The 26065-nt window shown below is 34.1% G+C and overlaps 1 protein-coding gene across 2 annotated transcripts in view; it reads left to right on the forward strand.

Annotated features, from left to right (window-relative positions):
* Positions 1-2816: 2816 nt before the first annotated feature.
* Positions 2817-26065, forward strand: part of LOC150107557 (attractin-like protein 1) — a 355255-nt gene continuing 332006 nt past the window's right edge. For both annotated transcript variants that reach the window (XR_016548201.1, XM_090391383.1), the window contains exons 1-2: positions 2817-3096; positions 25579-25779. Coding sequence is in view for 1 of the 2 variants with exons in the window: in XM_090391383.1 (XP_090247509.1) it covers positions 2840-3096; positions 25579-25779 (458 nt within the window). In the remaining variant the exon portion in view is untranslated. The remainder of the gene's footprint in view (positions 3097-25578; positions 25780-26065) is intronic.

Here is a 26065-nt window from a genome sequence, read left to right on the forward strand (position 1 = left end):
AGTTTGAAGTATGGAGTCCAGTGTTCCGTTATATAGATCGGTGTTGGGAGTTTTTTTATCAGTTAGGATCGTTGTTGTCGGCCTTGTTTTCTTGCTTGCTGTAAGAATGGAGTCTCTCATATTTCTGTTGGTAAAACGAGCGATGATTGGTGGCGGTCTCTCTTTATTTTTTTGTGGGACTCGGTTGATTTAGGTGATATCTGTGGTTGCGATTTGAATTCCAATTTTGCTGCCGATCAGTTGCATTATGTTGCTTAAGTCTTCTGTATTTTCTTTCGTTATTCCCTCAATTTGAAGTTTTTTTTTCTTTCTTTTTGTAGCATGTGTTCCATTTGACACTTGAGTGTGTTTACTTCTTTCCGCAATTCTTGATTTTCGCGTTGCAGTGTTTCTTGAGTTTCTATCGCTACCGTTAATTTCGTCTTTATTTCTCGCACGATTCCTAACATTTCTTCAGAGATCTCGTTATTGAACTATGTAATGTTCATACTCCTCGAATTTTTGTTAATTTGTTCCATGTGTGCATTTAATAAGTCTTTCACCATGAGTTTAAATGAATCAAAGCTATCTATAATTTTAGGATCCGGAATCGAATCGGCTTACCTTGATGTGCCTCGTTACTTTTCTCTGGTGTCTGGTCTTTGTTCTTCGTTTTCTCATGGCACTGTTGACATCGCCATTCGGTCCGTTTCACAGCTCCTTTTGCTTTCCATGTGCTTTCTGAGATCCCTGAATCATCATAACACTAAATATGGATGTAGACCATATTGGTCTGTTCCAGTCTCATTATCCATCCAATATCCTTTTTTGAGGTCTACACTACCTTCTCTTTCCAATTGGCTTATATTTTAGTATTTGTTTAGGATATCGAGTGTTGGCCATTCGGTTTACATGTTCAATCCATTTTTGTTTATAATTGTTTAGTTTTTCTTCTATTGATTTTGTTTTTGTTCTTTTAAAATGTTTTAATATCATTATTATTATATTTAATATAAGCTGATCATATTTCCTTGAGACAAAAAATGGAATATTAGGATGAAAAAAATTGGACATGTTTCTTGTTAATATGTAATATTCTGTATTCATGAAAAAGTAAGAAGAAAAAAGTTTTATTACATAAACATAATGAGCTTACCATTATTCTTCAGTGACAGAACCCATACATGACACAATTTTGTCTTTCAACTAGCATAGCCCTCATTATCTGAAAACTTTTTTCTCCTTTGGCCGAATACTGTTGATAACAGGAAATATTCTCTCAGCAGGTGTTGTACATCCTAGACGACAAAGAATAAACTCTACAATATTACAAAAGTCTTGAAAGTGTAGGCGTTTTTCGCTCGCCCACTCAGTCTGAAAAAGTTACACAGGGCTAAAACGCCTCGCCTACTTTCTATGTGGGAACAAAAAGGCGTCAGCTGATTTAAAAACAAACAAACAAACAAACAAACAAACAAACAAACAAACAAACAAACAAACAAACAAGAGCCTTTTTAGCTAATTAAAAGTATCGTTTGTGCTCGACAACTAGAGGAACATTTTCTAAGTATTTTCTCGACCGGTCCCCGAGTTAGTCGATCTCTGGCATGCGAAAGCGGTTTTTTTCTCCCAAAAAATTGGGTTTTTCGTCCCGTAAACTGAAGAAAATCGGCCATCGAACCGGACTAGTTTCAGACATTAAAAATATTGTGTTAAGGTTAAGGACCACGGGATAGCCGCCTTCTTTACTGCATACTACTGCTTACTGATTAATTAGAGATAACCTTAGACCAGCTATCTCTGATTGGCTACCAGTGAAGATTGACCTGCCTACTCAGTCTCGAAATTTAGATAGGGCCTCGCCGTTTTAACCCTATCTCACTTGGAGGAACAAAAAGACGTTAGCTGATTTTTTTTTTTTGATTCAGAAAAAAAATCTCTATCCGTCCATTAGTTACAGGAATGTTTTCTTTATTCAATGTATCCAACCGCCTCACAATTATAGATTTTATGAGGGTTCACTGATCGAATACACGAGTTTCTTCTGTTTCTGTGCGTGTGATGAGTTCCTCGTTCAGGCTGTACTGTATTTCTTTATATTCAGGTGTCTTCCTTATTAGCACCAATTTGAACTTCTCAGTGTTTCTTAAACTGCAGTTCCACTTGTTGACATATTCTAAGCTGGTTTCATAGAAATTCTGAACTATCTCAAAAAAATTTAGCCTCATTAATTTCTCCTCTAGTAAGATTTTCAGTTGTTTTTTGACATCGGTAGTCATAAACACTTCACTTTTTCTGGACTCTAAATTGTTTACAAGTTTTTCGATGTTCATGGCTACTTCTGTAGCTGAAATATTATATTTTTCAATTAAGCTAATGTATGTTTGGAGCGTAGACACTTGATATCTTGCAAATGACCACCACAATTTCAAACAGAGATCTTCAAACAATTTTCGCAACATAACAGGGAATTTTTCTTGAGAAAGAAAACAAGAACGAAGCCCATGAAACATGGTTATAATTCTGTCAATTGATGGATCCAAGGATATAAATCATGTATTTCCATACTCTAACAATTTAGTGTAACTGTTTCCTGCAGAATCAGAAAACTTTTTCAGTTCTTTAACTCTGACTGTCTATAAGTATATAACACACGATTTTTTTTTTTTTTTTTAATATATTGATATTTAATTTTGGTATTTATTATGTTTTAATGCAAAATCTCTTGCTGCTGCTGCTCAGTATGGCTACCTCTAGTTGTTTACATTACCAGGAGTTCACGAACCCTAGTGAGGCCTTACGGCTGGTAGCAAGTGGGGTTCAGTTGGACGAGAATTTTTTACGGCGAAATGGCAGTTCGATGATGGATCAATTTATGTACAATTCTTTGCATATATGTAAACATAGAAAGTGTATAGTGCAAATTGTGGAAGTGTTCATAATTATCTTTAGTTTCTATTTGTGCTGTAAACATACTATCATTGTGGCCGCTTCAGGATCGACTACTACTTCTTGCAGTGATATTCAGTGCATCCACGGTACTTGTAGGGATGGACGTTGTTCATGTGATCGAGGTTGGCAAGGTTCTGCTTGTCATTTGTGTGGAGGAAGAGTGAGGTAAGGCTGTCATATTGACTTAGCGGTCTGAAATTTAGTCATCAGCAATGCCCTTATTAAAACTATAGAGCTGTACTGGTCATTGATTTTTTTGATAACTTACTGTTAGTTAAAAAACAACAACAAATAAAAAAACACACCAAAACACTATCCACAAACGAGAAGTATACACCACCCAAAGAGTATTTATAAGATTCTGTCGAGCAGAATCGACCGTCAAATGCGGTGATTAATACCCTTGGAGGGTAATGGATGGTAATGCCACAGCCAATTAAGTTTTAACTGAGGCTCGGCTATTGCTATTACCCTCTTGCCATGATCAGAGCTTTAATAGCTCAATAACACCTTATCCCTACACTGTCCTCTACAGATAACAGGGAAGATGAAAAGCATTCTTGCTTCGCCCCTTTAAGCCAGTCCTTATAAGGACTATAAGATTGTCTTTTTTTTTTTATTACTGAATGTTAGGTTATCCGGTGAAGCTAGATTTTTCCATACTAGAAGCAGTAGACTCGTCTGAAGACACAAGTAGTGCAAATATATTTATTGGATGGATTGTGTAGTAAAATAGACAGTTAGGTTGTTTTCTGCGATTACTCCTAGAACGCCATGGATGTTTTAAGCAATAAGAACAACATAGTTTTAGCAAAGTTGGCCCACTAAAATTGAAAACTGTTTTCAGTATACAAATTATTTGCATGATTCTTAAGTTTAAGATTCTGAGTTATTTGCAGTTTTTATTATTACTAGTCAGCAGTTGCAGCCAATTACATATATTCAGTTAAATAGAAAAGTGCATTAATTACTTTCACATAATAGCACCCATCCAAATGCATTTGCACTTCAAAATACTTCATGTGGTGCAAGATTTTCTGAATAAGCATATAGTTTAATACTGCATGTTGAAATTTTCTCAGTTTGAATTGAAACTGCTGAACACCCTACACATCTTTGCTAGGTTTTGCTGAATTGAAGACATTTCTTGTTAATTGGGAACCAGTGAAATTACTTGCTTTTCAGTTTAGAGGTATTCGATATGGCTTCAAATCCACATCTTTGTTGCTGCTGTTTGTAGAATGATGAAATGAATGATTTCTACTTATAAAGCATTTCATTCCTCTTATAAACTTTCTTAGTCTAAGTGAAATTTGTATGACATAAATGAGAACCAAACAGCAAGCTTCATCAGACTGAAAATAACTTCTTGGCCCAGTATCATTCTGCAGATGTTTTGATTAGTGTTTGTCAGTAAGCGGTACACTTTCAATAAAAATCATTTTCCTGTATGCACAACTAAATTAACATTTTCTTTGGGAAAAAAAAATAAAGGGAGGGGGGGGGGGGAGAGAACATGCTACATAACTTTCATTATCAGTTTCATTTTCTTTTGTGAAATGCATCAGCAGTGAGGTCTTTGAAATGTTATAAATGAGGTCTTTTGTTAGTCTGATACTATTTGTAGAAAGTTATTTTTGTTAGATTAGAAAGTAAATTCTTCTACACAGGAAATTTTGTTCTGTTTTTATTCTATATGAAAGCAAGAGCAAACAAAAATATGTATATTATCTTCAAAACCAGGCTATTTTTATATAGAGGCTGTTGATTCACATCATATTGTCTCAGTATTTCAGAAGGTATAACATACTGTGCAATATGGGATCATTGCCCAGATCTGTTTGACTTATCAGTAGTAACCAGAATCAGAGATACTGAAAGATAACAATGGAAGTCATATTTTCTACATAAATAGCAAAATGGTGTTTGCTTCTTGCATATGGGAAATATAACTTCTGCATTAATTTAGTTTTCCGTATCACTACTGGTCTGCATAGTGACCTTTCCATTAATGCATAGCAGTATACATCTGAAAGGTTTGCTGTTCATTATAGGATACAGACTGGATCAGTGTTACTGAATATGCACTCTTTTGCTGACCTAATTCAAGAAAATATTTAAATTTAAAAAATAGTGTTTTAATTGCTGAGATTATAATTTTGTCAGTTTCCCACACTTCCTGCTGCTAGGCACTGGGTTAAATGCCTGGTGGGTTACGACAACCTTAGATACAGTCAGTTTGATGTGAAGTCAGCAGCATTTCTCTTTCTCTCTCTCTCTTTACACACACACACACATTATAAATAGCCTAGTTGATATGATTAAAATATGGATATAATTTCATCACTATGTTTTGTCTTGTCTTATCTGAACAGATACCTGTAAATAACAACCCTTAAGGAAAAATCATTAATGATATTAAATATTGACTAGAGCTCATATTATCATCAAATTCCTGATATGAACCCTCAGGTGGTGCATAGGATATTTGATAATACTACACGAAAAAATTATATAATTGCCAACTTCCGATCGACAGTTTCCCTCCAAATTAATCTGTTCTCTCCCTCAAGACTCCAATATTATCAGATCTTATATTTCTGTCTTCTAAAGTATTTTTTACTGTATCTGTCCAACTAGATCTTGGTCTTCCTTGGGGCTTTTCCTACCAGGCAAAGAACACTTGTTTTGCTAATATTTTCTCCCTCATTCTGAAGTGACCATATCATCAGAGATTAGCTCTGTTAATACTAACACTGCAGTATCCTTATTTTTGATATGATACTGCCATTGATACCATGTGTTCACTCCCTCTACTCATTCTCAGAACTGGTATCTGTGGTCTCCAGTCTTGATCAACAGTTTTATTTCTAACCCAGCTCTTAGATCCATAAGTTAATTAGTTTCAACACACTTGAATACAACTAACTGTAGTGTTTTGACTAATTTCCCTCTTTTTCCATATAATTTTATTCAGATGACTTCTAAGCATACCAGTTTTGTTAATTCTGTTTATTTCCATATTCAATATTCAATTTGCCATCTTCACTAAAAATTGTGCCTAAACAGCTGAAATATTTTTCTTGTTGTGTAGTTTCTCCATTCAGATAGCAGTTGATGTTTTCAGTATTTCTACCTATTTTTATTGTCATCTTTTTATTGATGATTTTCATACCAGATTTATCGCTACAGTTAATCAATGTAATCAAGGAATCTTCCAGACTTGTGTTAGGTTTATTTAGAAGTGTAACATCATCTGCATCAATTAAAGAATTCAGATTAACATCTCCAATTTTGATATCAGGCTTAATGCCCCTTTCCTTCATAATGTGATCCATATAGATGATGAATGGATATAATTTTCTCAATCATCATTATACCCATTCATCTAGATCAGTGATTCCCAAACTTTTTCCACTTGTGTACACCTTTTAAACCCATTTCTATAAATTGTACCCCTTGTTTTTAAAATAGCTGTTTTTAAATACTGACACTTTTGTTCAGTGCCTATCTTAATGTAAAATATGTGATTGTTCCACCATTACTGATTATTTTTTGTGTACCTCTGAAAGGCCCAGCACATACCCCTGAGGGTTTGCATACCACTGGTTGGGAATCAATGATCTAGATGATGAATAGGGATAATGTGCACCCTTGTCTAACACCTGATTTAACATCAAACTCCCTTCCTGTGATTCCCTCAATTCTGATAGCTGACTTATATCTCAGATATAGACTAAGTGCTGCTTGATATAATGTCCCATTTATACCATAAAAGTAAAATACAGATCCTTATTATATTCCCATGGATTTTTAACTGGTGTTCTTAAAGTGAAAATGTGATCTGGACAACCTTTTGCCTGAATCCAGCTTGTTCTCTACCAAGCTTCCTTTTGATAATTTTTCCTAGCCATTTCTCAAGTATACATGCATTAATCTTATCAGGAACACTGAGTAGGGAAAATATCTCTAATTTTCACATTATTTCCCTTTGTATAGATGGATACTGTGAGAGTGCTAATCCAGTCTTCTGGAATTTCAGATTTTCTAACTTATGAAAATCTGAAATTCACTGACGAAACTTTCTAAATTATGCATTGCAGCCACTATAAAAGTTTTATATCTCCATATTTGAGTATTTCTGGTTGAATATCATCTACTCCAGCTGCCTTACCACATTTCGGAGTTTTTATGGCTTTCTCTATTTCAAATATCGATATGCATTCCTGTTGGGTTTTTTCTACAACTGTGCTGCCAATGCTTGTTTCATTTAGCAATCTTTCATAGTAATTACTCTAGACATCTAGAATAACTTTATCTTTCCTTTTCATCTCACCATTATCATCTCCGATTCCTTTTATAGTACTTGTTCCTCCATTTCTAAGCTTCAATAGTCTGCAGAATATTTTGCTGCTTCCTGATATTTATTTTGTTAGCTTGTACCAAATTCTTCCCATCACTTTTAATTTTACATAGTGCTTCTCTTTCTTATTTTTGAATGTATTTTTAAGAGCACAAGTTGACCTACTTGCAAGGAACTTTCAGTACAGTTCTTTTTGTTCCTTGCCTCTCTGACTTCCTGAGTCCACCATGTAGTTTTGATTTTTCTATCCTCGCAGACAACCTCCCCGCATTTCTCTCTGCCTGAGTCGATCAACGTTTTCTTCAGGGTTTGCCACAGAATCTTAAAGGTTTGGCTCTTGTTTTGAGACTTTCATTTTTTTTCTTGAATAATGTTTGTGTATTACAGTTACAATTCACATTTGAAAGCTTCTTAACTTTGATTCGTTTTAACACTTTCTCACACACACTTTTCAGTATGAAATTTAATTTAACCCTGCTTAAAACTAAATGGTGATCACTTCCAATTTCAAATCTTCTGTATACTCCTGTGTTCTGAACCAGCGAGAAATTATTGCTATCAAAAATATCAGTCAATGAGACTTTTTATTTCTTTCATCTTCTCTTTATATGACTTTGTGCACATTTTTATGTTGCAATATGGTTTTAGTAATAACTAGTCCATGTCCTGACCATTATTATTAGTTTTGTTCTTTCCTCCAAATTTTCCCAAAACATTTTTGTGTGTGTGTGTGTGTGTGTGTGTGTGTGGTAATCATGTCTGGTTCAGCCAGTTGATGCTGCCTGCATGAGGTGGCATATGGACATCCATTTCGAGGCATGCTTTTTTACACTATTAGTCAAACGATATTTTTTCCACATGTCACATACAACACTTTTGACACATTTTAGTAATCTAGCCACTTATCTTTGAGACATTCATCTTTTAGATATTCAATCATTCTTTTTTTTTAAATTGTTTTAATGTTCTTTTACAGGATCCATCCTTTAACTCTATTAACAGAATTCAGACTACACAATCATGATTCTGCTCATTATAAAAAGCTTGATTGGATACTTTTTTCTAATAAAGATAATTTATTTTCTTTAAACTAGCCTTTAAATGTTTAAATCATACAAACATTTTTTTGTTTTTATACTTTTAAAGTGAGTTATTTCATTTCTTGCATGCTAAAACATTTATATGTTAAACTTTCCAAGAAATATATGGTTTATATTATTATTATTATTACGGGCAACTTCAAGAAGTCCTTAGACTCATGGAGGGATGCGCTAAACATCATATCAAGAACAACCATTTGCATTCCCACAGTATCTATCATAGTTTGCTTTGAATTCATTTACAGTCATAGCACCCTCAACAAACTCTGGCAGCTTATTCCACTCATTCACCACTCTCCAAGTAAAAAACGAGTTCTAACACCCTTGCTAACTACACTTTTGCTCAGTTTCCCACCAGACTAGTTCTCCCATCACCACACCTGTTCTGAAAAATTTCCTCTGAATTAATCTTGTAAAAACCCTTGAGTAATTTGAATGTCTCAATCATATCACCCCTTTTCCTCATATAACCAATTTCTGTAACCCACAAATCTTCAACCTATTCTCGTAAGGTTCATTCCATAGACCGGCTATCATCTTGGTCACTCGCCTCTGGATCCTCTCTACCTCCTACCCATCAAGTAGAAAAACCTAGGGGCCCAGATCTGGGCACAGTAGTCAAGATGCGGCCTTATCAAAGCTTGATAAAGAGGAACAATAACTTGCTTATCTCTACTCGTCAAAATATTCTTCAGTAACCGAGTGATCTGATGAGCTGCTTTAGCTATGTGCTCCTAAACTTCAACTCCCTATTCACCAACACACCCAAATCTCTGGCTTTGTCAACCTCCTGGAGTACAGTTCCAGCAATGTGATATACTGCTGCTAATTTTTTCACCCTAAAATGCATAACCTTACACTTTGCTACATTAAACTGACATCCGTTCTCATTATCTCAGACTGCCAATCTATCTAAATCATCCTGCAAAATTTTGACATCATGTGCATTCACTATTGCTCTACCAAACTTTGCATCATCAGCAAATGAATGAACAGTTACTCTTAGATCCTTTCCTATATCATCAATGAACACATTAAATAGCAGTAGTCCAAGAACAGAGCCCTGTGGCACAACACTAGTAACAGGCCTTCTTTTGGACTCCACTCCTGAATAAACTACTCTCTGATATCTATCCATCAACCACCCTCCTATCCATCTCACCTTATATATCCATCCCCATGCACTGCACCATCATGACTGCATATTTCAGCCGTCATGGTGATAACGACAATGATCGGATACTTTTTGCCAGAGGTTGTATTATAAATTAAGGATGCCAAGAAATTATATTCATGGTTTAATCCTTTATCTAAGTGTAAGCAAATAACAATTTGCACATGAAGTAATATCACGACTGGGCTACTTGTATATAGAGGCTAATGACTTCACATTAATTGCCTTCTTCATCATCATCACAAACCATGGGCTCACTGCCGTTTGTGTCTAATGCCTCCTTAACTATCTTCTTCCACCTTTCTTTGTCCAGTGCACAGTGTCGCAGTTTCTGTAAACTGATTCCACACCAGTCCTTTCTGTCCTCAATCCATTCTCCGTATGGTCTACCTCTTCTGTTTACACCATACATGAATGTCTTTATCGTTAACTTAGTATTAATTATTAGCACATATCTTATGGACATGTTGGATCATAGCTTCTGCTCAATCAAGTTTTATCATCTTATAGTTCTCTCTCGTTAATATTTAACTAGTTGTAGGCTGATATATCATCCGAACATAAAGAAAATTTGTATTATACTGCACCACTCTATGTTCTGAATTGCATGAACAACTTTGATAAATCAACCTTCAACTGTACCAGGTTATTATAAAGCTGATTTTAGGCCAATGTCCTCTTTATTATATAGGGTTCCCGCTAATATTTGAATTATTTTAATGAGCGGTGCAATGAAGAAATCAGGCAAATACAAGATTCAATTCAAATAAAATTATTTAATGCAGTGGCACATAAATTACATCATAACACAGTATTCCAACAGGGACATTACAATTAAACGAATATAAAACTCTCATTAAGATACTAGTATACTACTCAGCTGAGCTTAAGAATTATAATTAAAATCATGTTAACAGATCTTATTCTTTTTGTTATAAAGAATTTCTATCACAACTTCACTCTGAACAAGGTTACATCTCAAAACATTTTAAATATCAAATCAGTTCAAGATATTCAGAAAGAATACAACTCATGAACCATCAGGCATCCATTTGTAATTCTCTAAGCTCAGTCAATCAAATTAGTTCTTGTAAGTTCGAGATTCCTAAATTAAACAAATAGGCTTCTCAATATTCTCGTTCAGTCAATGAACACCTAATTCAATAATATAGCATTTGTCACTTGAAGAGGGAAAAGTCTTAGCACATCACACATTAAATCTTGACCCGCTGAATACAGCAACTAAGAATAAATTACTATCAGCAGAATTAATTTTCATTACTTCTCACTAAGTATAGTAAAGGTAATCTTAACAGGATATAGCTTCATCACATCATCAGGAGATCAAACAACATCTTTAAAGTCCTTGCTGACTTTTACTTTGTAGTAACACAAACTTAAAAGAATCTTCTATTTACACGATTGATTTATAAACTCTGGAGAATATAACCTTTATGCACTTGGTTTAAATTATCTACCCATTTCTTCCTTTTCTTATACTTATTATCCTATGTCCTGCATTATTCTACTGCCAGGCATTAGGAAGTTTTGGTAGAAATCCATCTCCGAAAAAAGGTAAGTTTAAATGCCAAGCGATTCCTGGTTCTTTCTCTTCCGTTTTCGGCATATCAAAATCCCCCCTTCAGTCTCTAGCTACCGTTATCTATACCTCCCACTTGTTTCTCCTTTTTACTTTCATTTTCGTGTCCACTCGTTCCTTTTTCCTGCCAGTAACTGTTTCCCACCGGTTTAGCTCACATCGAACTTGTTTTTCCCTTGGTATATAGTAGTTCATGCTCCAACACCAGCTAGGAGAAATTTTCATGGTATCTCACAACAACCAATCAAATGATATCATATCATAATATCTGGATATATTAAAATTACATACAACACAGTTTCTTATATTATTATTAAAGGAATAAAGCAAATAAAATAAATGACACTTTAATACAGAGCCTCTTCATGTCTATGATACATCCTAAAATTACGTAAATAAAATTAACTAACAAAACTCCAAAGGAATTACATGAATAACATTTTACAAGCAAGCGACCAACAAAATAAATTTAAATAAGTCCTACTTATGATATGGTAGACCATGTTAATTATGAATGAAGTATTATTAATTATAAATATCTTCATTCACAATTTAACAAAGCCTTACTCTTTCTCTGAAAAAATTTCTTTAAAGAAAAATTTTTCTTTTCACATAGATCTGTGAGGATTCAGACTTTCTACTTCTTTCTTAGGTCTGAAATAGTGCCTAGTCTGAACAAAATTTAATTTCTCATTACAGTCTGTGTATCTATTTTTCTCCACTTGGATTCTTGCTGTTTTTATCATAGGGAAAAATTTGTTTGCTACACTTATAGTGGGATAATGTCTTTTGAGGGCAGAAGTTCTGTTCTCTGTCACTAGAATTGAATCTTAGTCATCTCATGACTGGGTGATTTTGTTCTATTGGTAATCCCTTTGTGATCCTTCATTCCTTTGTAATTCCTTTCTCTTCTCATATTTCTAGTTCTGATATGTAAAGCAGTTACTTTAGCAAATTTAATTTTAACTGATAGTTGATTTCCAGTACCAATTACTTGTTCAGGATTCAACACTTGATGTTTTGATGTTAAGTGAGTGTTAAGTTGTGTTACAGGCTGATCAAGTACATCAGAGTTTGTATCACTATCTTTCACAGTTGGTTTATCTACAGATGATTGCACTCTATTAGGAGGTTCTTCTTCATTAGGTATACAAAATCTTCCTGTTAGTCGCATCTTTTCTGTGCATACAGACTTATTGCTTCTTCTGACATTTATTTTTCTGTTCATTAGGATATTTCACCTCTTGAAAAGTCACAAGAGAAGTGATGTTTCTCCATAAAATTTGTTCCTAATATTATGTGAGAACCTAAGCTAGGTGTAAAAGGGACAATAAGTAAATCTTGGTAGACATACAGTCTAATATCTGGTATATAAATTTTTGTGTGAACTCGTAGAGTATATCAGACATTTGAAATCTGTGAGAATTACAACTCTCAGAGAGAGTTGTAATTCTCACAGATCTCCTTAATTTGGCAATGTTTTTCCACAACTTATCTCTTATTTTCAAGAAATACTGCTTACTGATGGTTGAGGCATTACAACCTGTGTCAAACAGAATGTTACATTTATAACCTTGGACATTTCCTGTAATCCTCATCATTGATTTTCTCAATCTAGGGAAATTTCGAAACTTATTATATTCTCTAAGAGGAATGTGTCCAAAATTAGAATTCCATTTGTGGTTAGAGTAATTTCTTCTATCAAAGGAGCAATTCCTAGCAATGTGTCCAACTTTATTGCAACTAAAGCATTTAGGAGGATCTCTATGATCAGTGATATATTCTCTCCTTGTTTGAGGTTGGGAGACAATGGACATTGTTGTTTAACATTCTCTGGTGCTTGCACTACCTTAGCCAGATTAGCCAAAATGGGTTTATTTTGTCTTTCTACTTCCAGTTAGATCATCTTGCTAATTTTATCTGCTGTGGGGTAGTAGTCTTCTTGAGATTTTTTGGTGATTCATCAAAATTATTCATTATTGGTTGTTGCAGCTTCTCTACTTCCTGGTGAACTAAGGTTTGTACTTCTTTCATTAACTTCTTGTTGGATTGTTCATTAAGCGGTTACAATTTATGGAATTCTCTTCATTAATTTTCTTCCCTTCCTCTTTCTTTTTAGTCTCCTTTGAGGTTTTATTTAGGCCTAGGGAACAATCAGTCTTTTCCATGATGTTTATATGGCCTACATTGGATGAAGGACATCTGTTCTTTCTCTTTGACAGCGATAAAACACTCCTCTAGTGTGGTGATCTTCTTTTTATAGGCTGTTTCCCTGAGTTCTGGCTTAACACCTTGTCGAAACTGTTGATATACTGCCCAATCCAAATGAGGTTTATCTGCATTGGATACATTCAGACTTTTAGAAAGAGTTAACAAGCCATTGTAGAATTCAGCAACACTCTCCTTATCCTTCTGTGTGATCCTTTGTAGTTTCCACAGATTTGGTCCAACACTGCTCAGTTTAGAAAATTGAGATAATAAAGCTTCCTTAAATTTTGAGTATTCAAATGTTTCTCTAAGTACTGGAGATGAGTATAAAAATGTTTTTGCTTTACCAATTAATTTGTTTCTGAGCAATATCAATAACTGAAAGTCTGTCCAATTTGTTGTCTCAATTGAATTTTTCAATACAGGTAAAAAATGACAATACATCATCTGATTCCTCTCCTGAAAATTGAGGAAAGACCTGTTGGGGGTCATAGTTCTGAAGAATTCACTGTCTTTCATTCCTGTGCTAGATGCAAGAGCCATATTGGATTATCATTTACTACTTTAATTCTCACAACTGCAATTTTAAAACTATTCAAAATATAATTCTTTACCTGATTTGTTCCACAACCAACTCACCATGATTCACTTAACCTTACTACTAAAGTTTTAGGAATTAGTTCCTCTTAAGTTAAATATAAAAAAAAATTTAATCTCTCAATTAATACTCGTGAATCAATATCCTGTCGGCTGTGCCATTTTGGTGGATCATAGCTCAATCAAGTTTTATCATCTTATAGTTCTCTCTCATTAGTATTTAACTAGTTGTAGGCTGATATATCATCCGAACATAAAGAAAATTTGTATTATACTGCGTCACTCTATGTTCTGAATTGCATGAGCAACTTTGATAAATCAACCTTCAATACCAGGTTATCATAAAGCTGATTTTAGGCTGAGGTTCTCTTTATTATATAGGGTTCCTGCTAATATTTGAATTATTTTAATGAGCGGTGCAATGAAGAAATCAGGCAAATACAAGATTCAATTCAAATAAAATTATTTAATGCAGTGGCACATAAATTACATCATAACACAGTATTCCAACAGGGACATTACAATTAAACGAATATAAAACTCTCATTAAGATACTAGTATACTACTCAACTGAGCTTAAGAATTATAATTAAAATTATGTTAACAGATCTTATTCTTTTTGTTATAAAGAATTTCTATCACAACTTCACTCTGACCAAGGTTACATCTCAAAACATTTTAAATATCAAATCAGTTCAAGACATTCAGAAAGAATACAACTCATGAACCATCAGGCATCCATTTGTAATTCTCTAAGCTCAGTCAATCAAATTAGTTCTTGTAAGTTCGAGATTCCTAAATTAAACAAATAGGCTTCTCAGTATTCTCGTTCAGTCAATGGACACCTAATTCAATAATATAGCATTTGTCACTTGAAGAGGGAAAAGTCTTAGCACATCACACATTAAATCTTGACCCGCTGAATACAGCAACTAAGAATAAATTACTATCGGCATAATTAATGTTCATTACTTCTCACTAAGTATAGTAAAGGTAATCTTAACAGGATATAGCTTCATCACATCATAAGGAGATCAAACAACATCCTTAAAGTCCTTGCTGACTTTTACTTTGTAGTAACACAAACTTAAAAGAATCTTCTATTTCCACGATTGATTTATAGACTCGGGAGAATATAACCTTTATGCACTTGGTTTAAATTATCTACCTATTTCTTCCTTTTCTTATACGTATTATCCTATGTCCTGCACTATTCTACTGCCAGGCATTAGGAAGTTGTGGTAGAAATCCAACTCCAGAAAAGGGTAAGTTAAAATGCCAAGCGATTCCTTGTCCTTTCTATTCCGTTTTCGGCACGTCAAAATCCCCCTTCAATCTCTAGCTACCGTTCTCTATGCTTCCCCACTCCTTTTTACTTTTGTTTTCGTGTCCACTCATTCCTTTTTCCCGTCAGTAACTGTTTCTCACCGGTTTAGCTCACATCGAATTTGCTTTTCCCTTGGTATATAGTAGTTCACGCGCTAGGAGAAATTTGCATGATTTCTCACAACAACCAATCAAATGATATCATAAGGAATCTTCTGGATATATTAAAATTACATACAACACAGTTTCTTATATTATTATTAAAGGAATAAAGCAAATAAAATAAATGACACTTTAATACAGATCCTCTTCATGTCTATGATACATCCTAAAATTACGTAAATAAAATTAACTAACAAAACTCTAAAGGAATTACATGAATAACATTTTACAAGCAAGCGACCAACAAAATAAATTCAAATAAGTCCTGCTTATGATATGGTAGATCATGTTAATTATGAATGAAGTATTATTAATTATAAATATCTTCATTCACAATTTAACAGTGTATAATGCTATGCATTATGGGAAGGGCCACTGCCTAGACCAGTTTCGATCTTTATTGAGGTCTCATCAGTGTGCTCCCACTGATGAATATAATTTCTTGGCATCTTTAATTTATAATATAACCAAGTGAAAAAACTTTCAGATATCTTTCTCTAATTCAGAATATTTTATCAATAAGATGTGATTCGTTTTGACTGTTTGTATATGGAAATATAACTTTTGCATTACTTCAACCTTGGTATTACATCTGGGTCTGGCTACCACTGATGAGATCTTAATACATGTATAATGCATAGCGTTATACATATCTTTAAAGATATATGCTTTGCATTATGAGATTCTAAGGCAATTAACATCTAACCGGCCATTATGGATCAAATACTCATCCTCATATGCTTCGTATCCATCATATATTTCAATCTAATATCACTGGTATTACAATTTTAATATACACTTTGCATCCATGACAACCTTGATGTCTATAGACATCTTGGTTGGTAGCATGGTTAATGTGAAGTAATTAGCCTCTATGTACAAGTAGCCCAGTCATGATGTTACTTCATGTGCTTTGTTGACTTATACTTGGATAAAGGTTTAAACCAAGAATATAGTTTCTTGGTATGTTTAATTATACCTCCTCTAATGTCTCAGAATTCCTCCACTTCTTCCTTTTAGAACCATATGTGGGACTGTATGCACAAATATAGTCTCATTATATAGTTTTCCCATTCTCATATTCGTCTGAATCACTGCTTGATAATGCCTGCCATTCAAATAGATTATCCTCATATTAAGTGTTGAATAGTATAGCTCACTTTACCATGTGAGTTTTAAAAATGAATGACCACTTTCATTATATTATGCTAATCAAACACCAAAATTGCATGATAACCACAGAATAAACTAATGAAAGTACAAATATTTTTAGTAAAATGTTTGTAATTTTATCAAAGTTTATTACATTGGTTATCATGTAATTTTGGTGTTTTATAGTTATAGCACAGGTAACATTAAAGATTACTTAGTTATCCTTCACAGGGAAGAATTCGCTAAACTAATAGGCAAGTTAGGAAAATTATTGATTTTATATGATATGCTTCATTCTCAAATTGCTTTTCTCAAAAATGTTGTTATATGAAAGTTATTCCAGCGTTTGCTATATTTAGACTATTTGGTTGCTGAAGCTTATTCAGTTTATACTTGTGCAGGTTTTTACTTGACATGGAACCAACTTAAGTGGCTAAAAAGGATTTAGTATCTAATATTCCATCTATCTCAGATCTTCAGTGAAGGATTTTAGCTACTCTGGACAATGAATTACTGGATATTGTTCTATGTTTTTAAAAACAATCATCAACCTGCTCTTATGAAAGACATTCATACAGACTGATGCAGAAATATGAATCATTATTGCAACCAAAAATTTACTGTCAATGACACCCCCTACTAATAAATGAGTTAACATTTCTGAATTCCCGTTGTTTGATGTCGAGACTAGTGTGTTAGCTAAAGGTCACAATTTTGTTGTCGTATCTAAATCCATTCTGTATGTTGACTTTTTTTTCATATCAAATGCAATCTGACAGGACTTTCAAGAGAAGATGCTAACAAACTCCACTTTGAAGGTACTTCCTCACTCTTTAGAAGCAAGTTACCTTCATGTAATTTATCTACTGCAGAATTCCATGTGTTGTTTTAATTGAAACAAAAGAACTATATGTCTATTTCAAAAGCAGATAAAGGAAAAGCTGTAGTGGTAATGAATAAAGCTGACTGTGAGAAGACAGACTGCCTTTTATAGGATACCTCCACCTATAAATAAATTAGTTATAACCCTACAAAAACACAGATTAAGCAATTAAATGAGGTCCTTGAGGAAGTTGTTTGTTGGGATCAAATTACTTTTATGAGTTAGTCATTCATTTTGGAAGGACTCCTTGTTTCTACGGTCTCCCAAAAATTCATGAAGATGGTTATTCAGTAAGACTTGTTGTGAATTGTATTGACTCTTCTACATATAGAATTCTTAAATTTTTTCATGCTTATTAACTGCCCTGACAATAAGAATACTTTGATGAACTTCCAGGTTTATGCAGCAGGACTGTCTAGTAGTTCACTGCATCATTCCATGCAGTTTTGAGTTCTATTCTAGCCTAATTTTTTTAAGGATAGTAAAAACCTTTGTTTTTGTCTCTCCCCTAACTTTTTTTTTGGAGGAGGGTGAGGGAGAGACAATCATTCCAGTTTAGGTTAAGCCAATGTAAAAGAGCATTACAACTTTCTTTGAAAGGACATTGATATTTAAAACTGCTTCTATGGAGAAGATATGCTTTGTCTTCTATGGAGACAAATAGATGGTCTGTATAGAAGATAATAGTTTCAGAGATACTAGAAATATAAGGGATTGGTCTGTCAAAGAATTCTTAGGTGTTGGAATGTAGGAGTCAATTATCTGTTGGATTTGATGAAGGTTATAACTATGTAATTCCATTCAAGTTTTGATAGAAGTTCTTGTTGCAAGAGGAGCACACTTTATGTGCTCTATTAATTAATGACCTCATAACATAAATTTTTTTTGAGAAGTGTGATGAGCAGACTTCTGATGAATGTATCTGTCAGTAAAGGTAAGTGTCCAGTAAACATTGGTTGACAAAGTACTAGAGGCTGTGCGAGTAAGGAGGATGCCAAGAACGGTAATCTACCTACCAGCATTTTCTTTTTCCATGGTGAATTGAATGTAGGGGTGAAGGCTATTGATCCAGTGTAGAGAAGCAGCAAGTTCATTTTTAGAATGAGTCCAAAGAGCAAACACGTCATCGACATAAAGCCAAAGAGAGAGTTGGAGATGAATGGATTAGAACAAGGTATCTTCCAGATGATTCAAAAATTGGTTTGCCAAATGTGGCGAGAGAGAGCTACCTATGGCCTTGCCTTTAATTATTTATAGATATTGTTTTTCCAGCTGAAATATTGTGATTGTATAACAAATTCAAAAATCTTCACGACATCAAAAGGGAAATCTTAATATAATAAACTTATTGTGTCAAATAACAGAATGTTGGTAAATAGAGAAATATTATCAAAAACTAACATATTTGACTTGTATTATTTCGAGAATTGATTTTAATTCATGACAAGGTTTAAGATCTTGAATCTCTGTCTTAAAATCTTATTTCACCATTCTCAAGTGGGCTGAAGATCTAGTGAATTACCATGGTGCCAGAACACAGCTCTGTTTTATTTAAAGAAAGATCCTGCTTCACTTCCACTTAATTATCATAATATTCCAATTGCTAATCAATATTGCTTAGCAATTCCAATTGCTAAGCAGTATTGATACAACTTCTTTTCTGCACACCTTTGTTACTGCACTAGTTCTTTCCTGCACAACTTCACTCATTTTATAAATCCAAAATCTGTCCAAATAGTCAGAAAATTAGTTTCAATTGATTGCAATATGGTGGCTGTTCTTCTTAGCACAACATGCAGACTAGTACCTAAGTTGTTTGCAGATAATTAGGTACCCACATGCTCCACCTGAATGGTGTGGCATAGGAAACAGTGGCTACAGAGTCTTAATGGCTTCCTTAATGCTTCCATTCTTGTTACTTTATCATCATAGTGATCACACCATAACAATATAAAAGCAACTCTAGCTAGTGCTGCCTTTCAGTGCATGGGGCATGAACAGTATCTTTGCAGTGGCTAAACAGGATTCTAACTTAGAGGCATTTATTCATATGAGAATTTTATCCTCACATTTGTGGTTACTCATCCATACTCCCTGAGCATAATTGATTGTATCCAGAAGAGGGCAGGTCCCTTAATAGAAACCATTATCTCTTTGTTTTTCATTTGGTTATGCTATAAATTAAAGATGCCAAGAAATTATATCTTGGTTTAATCCTTTATCCAAGTGTAAGAAATGAATTTGGATAAAGGATTAAACCAGGAATATAATTTCTTGGAATCTTTAATTTATATTTATATCATTCTCTCTTGGATTTTCTCTAATTGCTTTCTCATAGACACCATATTTCATTACCTTTTTTATAGGTATTTTCACGAGCACAATCTCCCTGAATTGGTTACTACCATTCCTCTGCTTTCCTCTAATCCTATAGGAAAGCATGATTAGCTGCTAGTCAGTATTCGTATACAGTTTCGCTACCAACCCACAACTTATTCAGTCAACTTTGTGTCCTCTTCCATTATTTTCATTTATCTCTGTTTTTGAAACAGTCTCTTCCTCATACACCTTCTCCTCAATGAATATAGGCCTCATTTCTCCAAAAAACATTTCCTTCTTTCTCCATTTGCCCACATATTGCACTGTTGTGTTATTGGATTTTATGAATACAGAATTGATATTAAAAAAAAAAAATGACCGAGAACAACATTGTAGAATATTAATAGACAACTATTAGTTCATTCATCTCTGTAGTGCAGTTGTACAAATGTTGGAATATTTATTGTTCTGTTAGATCTGGGTTTTGATCGCACTTGAAATTGGAAGATTTTCATCTTACAAAACAAGCAAATCAAACATTTGTAATTTATACACTGGTCTCATAGCCATAGTAATTCCAAACAAATAATTACTGGGATGTCTTGTAAACATACCCCCCCCCCCCCTTTTAGACCCTCGGCTGAAACTTATCCAGCAGAGTGAACGATCTCCTTTCAGTCCAGTAATGTGGTTTTGCTAATTCTTTTTTAGTCTGAATTTTTTATATATATATATATGCTTCCTGTAATCCAGAAACCCTACTCTAGAGACCAAGCATACAGCGATTTCAAGCTGCTTCATGCTTCTGATAAGCAGGTTGATCGTCTCACACTGGATGATGAAATTCATTACCTACCTAAAAACACTAACATCCATGCTCAAGGTAGAATTCAAACCTGTAGCCTGTTTTGGTTGTAGAGTGGATATATTAACCACTCAGCCAGAACTTAGCTGGCAAAGTGCATTGACTGTTTATTCCAAACAGTCCAACTGAATCCTAATTTGGATACATTGAATATTTTCTCTGTATTTAGATTTTAGATAACTAGATTTTTCAGTGATATAATAAATCAACATCTGAGGTAATAATAGCAAATGTGTTATTACCTCAGTTGTAAATGCGGCAGTAATTTTAATTTTTCTCTTTTAAATGTTATTGCATTGTTATGAAAATATCATAGTTTGCCTATTTTATTATTATTATTATTATTATTCCTCATGAATTTTCATGGATTTAACAAGTTAATATTTTTAGTAAGTAAAAGAATCTGGTTTGATTCTCAATAAATATTGAGAATGCACACTATTTGTGATAAATTTAGAGAAAAGAAACCCTTATACCCTCAAGATATTGCATGATAAAATAATTAAGAAGTATTAAGCTCAACTAATGAATTGGCTGTGAGCAAAATAGGTAAGGAGGGGTCATGTAAAAAAAAAAAAAAATCAAAAGCTAGACAACTGGGAAAAGACCTCCACTTAGCTTTTAAGTAATGCAGAGAACCAATTAAGGCTTCAGACCTTCTTGTTGGAGATCTCATAGTAGATACATAGGATGAAGGTAGGATGACAAATTTGGGATTTAGCCACCCAAAATTGCATTCTGTGATGGCTTAGACCAAAAGACAATGATGGCAATAAGATGAGTCATGCCAGCTGGGACATATCTCTGATGAAACAGTGTTCCCACTGTTATCTTAGGGAACTAGGCAAATAGTGAAACGTGAGCATAGAACTCCAGCTGAACAACTGCAAAATTCAAGGTAAGTTAGATAATTGGAGTTGCAGAAACAGGCAAGATTCTTTTAAATAACAAATACAAAATATTAAATTCATTCCATAGTGATTGGGAAATGGGAAGAATAGCTGTAGTATTCAACTAATATAAGGATAATCTTAAATGGCAATTAGAATTATGTTGGCAAATGCCAAAATTGAGAAGTGCTCAATGAGACTTATTTATTTGTGTTCTACTAAGAAAGGTTCTACTAATGAAGAATTGGAGGTTTTGAGTCTTTAGTGAAAGCAGCTGGCATATAGGAAAAGTTAGTCCTTTTTGGAGATCAAAACTTCAGAGTTGGAAATGAATACCAGACAGAAATGTTTTGGGAAAATCAGCAAAGTCAATAATAATGGTAGGTACTTTGCCAGGTTTCTGTTTAGGACTGGACTAGCCATTACTAATATGTTCCAACATAAATATGTGCATAAATTCACATGGACTACTAGTCTTTGGGATTATTTATTTATTTTTTTTGGGGGGGGGGAGACCTTATTAGCTATCTTCCTCTCATAAATCTGGAGATTTTACTGTAAACAATGAGCTAATACAGATTGTGTATTATCTTCCCCTGATTTCCTGATAACCATCCACTCATCTATACCCTTGATCTTTTTGTGAGTTTTCCTTCCAGATATATAAGGGTGGGGGTGCAGTCTGGAAAGTTCTGCTAAGCACCTAGAACAAAAATGACATTAAAGCAACTGATATAACCACAAGAAAGAACATACGAGGATATAAGAATATAAGAACATAAGTTACCTTCATAACTCTGCTACTAGGTGTGTTCTTTCTTGTGGTTATGTCAGTTGCTTTAATATCATTTTTTTTTCTAGGTATTTATCAGAACATTCTAGACCCCTTTTCCATTTGTATCATGAAGGTCACCTCTTTTGTCAATAATTCAGATCACAATCTTATGCAAGTTTTACACAACTTCCTTCCTCCAATACCTCATATCTTTTGACATTACAGAGTTACCAAGTCAGATGTTCTCTGGAACTTCTTTTCCTTTCCCGAGTTTGGGTCAGCAGAACCAAGAGTCCAACTGGTATGAAGGTTCTCATTCCCCATTATATCAAAATTTGCATCCACTTTCTAAACTAGTTCAGCAGAAGATATACCAAAGCATTTGAAAATAAATATTCAGCTTACTGCAGGGCAGGTGGTTTGTAGCTTCATACTTGACCATTACTGAAGCATGTTGTAAATGCAAAACAGCTATCAACAATCCAAGTCTGACTTTGTCAAGGCCATTAGCAGAAACCAAATGGAAGCCATGTCTTTTGATCCCTTGCAGAGGCCATCGGATGCAGTTTCTGTTAACTTGTACTTTCACCTCTCTCTCTCTCTCTCGTATAGGCATTATCATGTTACAGCACCTAAAGATAAAGCTGACATACTGGCATCACTCTTTTGCCCCAATTCTTGCACAAATCACCAATGCAAATCACCTCCATCTATACCAGAAACTGAGCATCATATGCCTTTTCTCTTTTTTGGCAAAAAGACATCAGAAGAGTGCTAAACAATTTGTACACTAAAATGAAACTCTTCTGTTGCTGATGGCATCTCTCCACTTGTACTCAAACATAATGTTCCAGGCCTGACACGTCCTGTATCATCTCTACAATAATTGCATGGGAGTGTCTATACTTATTTGAATGTGTGGAAGCAAGCATACATCCATTCTATATCCTCTCCAAAATAATGGAGAAGGTCATTGCGAGTCAACTTCTCTACTATTTATAGGTCCATAATTTAATCTATGACCACTAGTATGGATTCAAGACTCATGGCTGACCTCTTAACCACCTCTGGGCATGCGCCATGGAAAAAGGTTGGATAACATATGCAGTTTCTCTTAACGTTTCCAGAGCTTTTGATATTGTCTGCCACTGAGACCTGCTAAGCAAATTGCCATCTTTCAGTCTATCTGCCAGCCTCCATGATTAGGTAGCCACTTTCTCTCTGGTTGTTTATTGTCATGGTGGATGTCTCTCTGAGCTTTACCACCAGGTGCATGAGAACCTGGCAGAACAGGCCAAGAACAATCTTATGAAATTTTTTAGACAAGTGAAGAGTAAAAGATGTGGGGGGGGAGAGAGATCCTGCTTTTTTTAGATGGGGGCTAGTGTGATACTAGTAGAAGATAGTGCAGAAATGTTCACTGAATGTTTCACCTGGAAACTCAGGTTTTTCATTCTGGAAAACAGGCAAACTAGTGAACAACACAAGTAATTTACTGACAATACACTAGCTTCATACAGCTTTAGTTGCTTCATAGTTACTTTATGTTAGAAGATAGAAAATATTATTGAGTACAGTAGTAGGAGAAAGATAGGTTACTGAAACTTACCAAACTGACTTCTCATCTTCCCTTTTTTTGTTCCATCTATCTCAGTTGTTTATGAAATGTATCAACCAATTTCCTTCTCTTTAAATATTTTAATCCAGTTTAATCTTGCTAAGTGATAAGCTTTGTGTTTTGGACAGAAGTGGAATATAATTGTGTATTATTATGTGATACCTTTGTAGAATCCAAGGACTCATTGTGGATCGGCACTTCACATGATCCACAGTATCGACTTCATAATCCTCCATCCGTACACAGTGGCACTAACTACCATTGATAGCATTTTTTGTCTGTAAATTATGCAAATTCTGTAACTAATTCACCTGTATGCTAAATGAAAAAACAAAGTTCTGAGGGAATGGGGGGGGGGGGGGGAACTCTGTTACCTATGTGTTACACACACACAAAAGTAAAAGAGGTGGTAGTTCTCAGAGGGACAAATAATTTAACTAGTGATAAATACAGCATGAATTTTTTAATAATCATTTTTAATAATAGGAATGGTTACTTTAAACATCCATTGTCATTTTGATAGAATGTATAGCATTTGTTTTGTTTCTCTCTTCTCCTTCTCTGTTCAACAGCTTGTGTTGGGATAATCTCTGCTAGCAATGTTACAAGACTATTGTTTTTTTACCAAACATCCTTTTAAATTTTCCTTCCTTTCAAATATTTCACGTTTCTAGAATTGTCAGCAATCTAATAAGGTCATTACCCTAAGAAGAAGTGACACAGCAAAATTAAGCAGATATTGCTGTTAATGGAATTTGTTTATATTTTCATTTATTTTAATTATAGTTGTAATTCTCATAAAGAGTGAACATGCTTTTTTTTTCTCTCTCTCTCTAAGCAAGCTGTTTGTTAAAAATTAACCAGTGCACCCTTGGATAAGAGTGACTCTACTATTGTATTAGATATTAATTAGACTGCATCTTGACTACATTGCATGCATTTCTCTTGATTATATATGTGTGATAAGAAAATGTGGTGAGTGTTCATATATCTACAATTATATCAAAACTGTTTGATGTTCAGTACTGGGATAGGATGAGGATATGTCATTTACAAAGTTTAGTATGGAAAGAGGAGAAGACAGAGTGAGAGAGAAAAGCTAACCAAATAGATATATGAGATATTGCATAGGATAGGATACAGGAGAACAAGATTATCTCTGGAATTTTAAGTGTTGTGATCATGATCAGAGGGATGAGAATTGTTGCATGGAGTGTGATGGTGCATGGAATGTATTACCATAGGGAGTATTGAATGCAATGATATTGAAACAGTTCAAGATGAGGTATGGTAAGCATTATGTAGAAACTACTGTGTTGAATGAAAAGATCTCCTGCAGCAAGTATAGTTTTAAATTGCAAATAAACCATGGTATTAAAATAATCTATAGTGGTCTAAATCTAAAGATACTCCTTTCCATGGTTCGTTATAAACAAAAAATGTGATTGATTAAATAAAATATTGTCTTCACAGTATTCTTCTTCTTAAAAAGAGGTTTCTAGATTAAGCATAGAATACGTTCACAAAATTAAGCAATTGTTTAAACATTTAGTTTCCTTTAACTTTTTTTTTAATAGTAATCTATGAATTATTATTATTATTTTTTTTTTTGTAGGTTAACAGAACCATCAGGATATATTACAGATGGAATTGGCAACTATACAGTTGAAATGCAGTGCACTTGGCTTATTGATAGTGGCCAAAAGAATTCTACCATTAGACTACAGATAGTGCATTTTCAAACAGAGTGCAGTTGGGACCACTTATATATATTTGATGGTGATTCAGTATTTTCACCAATGATTGCTGCGTATAGGTAATGTTTTATAAATGAAAATCTTGTATTACATTTTTAATATATTTAGAGACCAATAATTCCCGAGTGCCAGTTTGTTGTGGTGAATAAATATTTTCATCTGGATACTTGCTATGTTATATAAGGAAATGTTTCTTGTAGCTGTCCAAAGAAATCGCATCTGCAGTCTAATGTTTGCAAGTTACCAACAAAACTAGTGGTCGTATTAACAAATTACCTAAGAAGATGTGCATATAAAGTTGCAGTACTTGCTGAAACATCAGAATCCCACTACCACTACATTGCT

Source organism: Typopeltis vanoorti, chromosome 4 (assembly GCF_054136105.1).
Source record: "Typopeltis vanoorti isolate ZY-2024b chromosome 4, IOZ_Tvanoo_1.0, whole genome shotgun sequence".
NCBI classification, from domain to species: Eukaryota; Metazoa; Arthropoda; class Arachnida; order Uropygi; family Thelyphonidae; genus Typopeltis; species Typopeltis vanoorti.